The sequence below is a fragment of the Eimeria mitis genome, genomic scaffold (assembly GCF_000499745.2).
Source record: "Eimeria mitis Houghton genomic scaffold, Emh_scaff1584, whole genome shotgun sequence".
Lineage (NCBI taxonomy): Eukaryota > Apicomplexa > Conoidasida > Eucoccidiorida > Eimeriidae > Eimeria > Eimeria mitis.
This window is the reverse complement of record NW_013569855.1, coordinates 10,557-11,287: the sequence shown is the minus strand read 5'-3', so window position 1 is coordinate 11,287 and position 731 is coordinate 10,557. Positions and strand designations below refer to the sequence as shown.

Below are 731 nucleotides of genomic sequence, written 5' to 3'. Positions count from 1 at the left end.
AATTTACCGCAGTATAAATGTCTCCTGCTGCAGCAGCTGCTGCTGCTGCAGCAACTGCAGCAGCTGCTGCCGCTGCAGCAACTGCAGCAGCTGCTGCTGCTGCAGCAACTGCAGCAGCTGCTGCTGCTGCAGCAACTGCAGCAGCAGAAGCAGCAGCAGCAGCAGCAACTGCAGCAGCAAAAACAAGAAGCAGCAGCAGCCCCACAGTGAGCGCTCGCCACCCAAAAGATGAGAACGCTTCTGCTGCTGCAGCGGCTGCTGCCGCTGCTGCTGCTGCTGCTGCTGCTGCCGCTGCTGCTGCTGCTGCTGCTGCTGCTGCTGCTGCTTCAGCAGCAGCAGCAGCAGCATCGCCTCCCAGTGATGTGCTGCCTACTACCCTCTGCCTCTGCCATTCGGCTACAGCTGCAGCAGCAGCAGCTGTAGCAGCAGCTGCTGCTGCAGCAGCTGCTTTTGCTGCTGCAGCACCAGCTAGAGCAGCAGCAGCAGTTGCTGCTGCTGCTGCTGCTGCAGCAAACATCTGCATGCGTCAGTTCACTACCGACGGCCCCGCGTAATAGATAAGCAAAAATCCCACTGCTGCTGCTGCTGCAGGTGCTGTTGCTGCTGCTGCAGCAGCAGCTGCTGCTGCAGCAGCTCCAGCAGCAACTCCTGCTGCTGCAGGTGCTGCTGCTGCTGCTGCTGCTGCTGCTGCTGCTGCAGCAGCAGCAGCAGCAGCAGCAAAAAAGTGCCTG

At 60.6% G+C, this 731-nt stretch overlaps 2 protein-coding genes across 2 annotated transcripts in view; both read right to left on the bottom strand.

Annotated features, from left to right (window-relative positions):
* Positions 1–3: 3 nt before the first annotated feature.
* Positions 4–348, bottom strand: EMH_0040060 (uncharacterized protein; the record flags this gene model as incomplete). Its single annotated transcript, XM_013495461.1, has 1 exon — positions 4–348. The coding sequence occupies one exon, from the start codon at positions 346–348 to the stop codon at positions 4–6; it is 345 nt and encodes a 114-aa protein (XP_013350915.1).
* A 186-nt stretch (positions 349–534) lies between these two features.
* EMH_0040050 (uncharacterized protein) overlaps positions 535–731 on the bottom strand; it is a gene marked incomplete at both ends in the record, with an annotated part of 693 nt that continues 496 nt past the window's right edge. Inside the window, one exon of the mRNA XM_013495460.1 lies at positions 535–731. Within this exon, the coding sequence (XP_013350914.1) occupies positions 535–731 (197 nt within the window).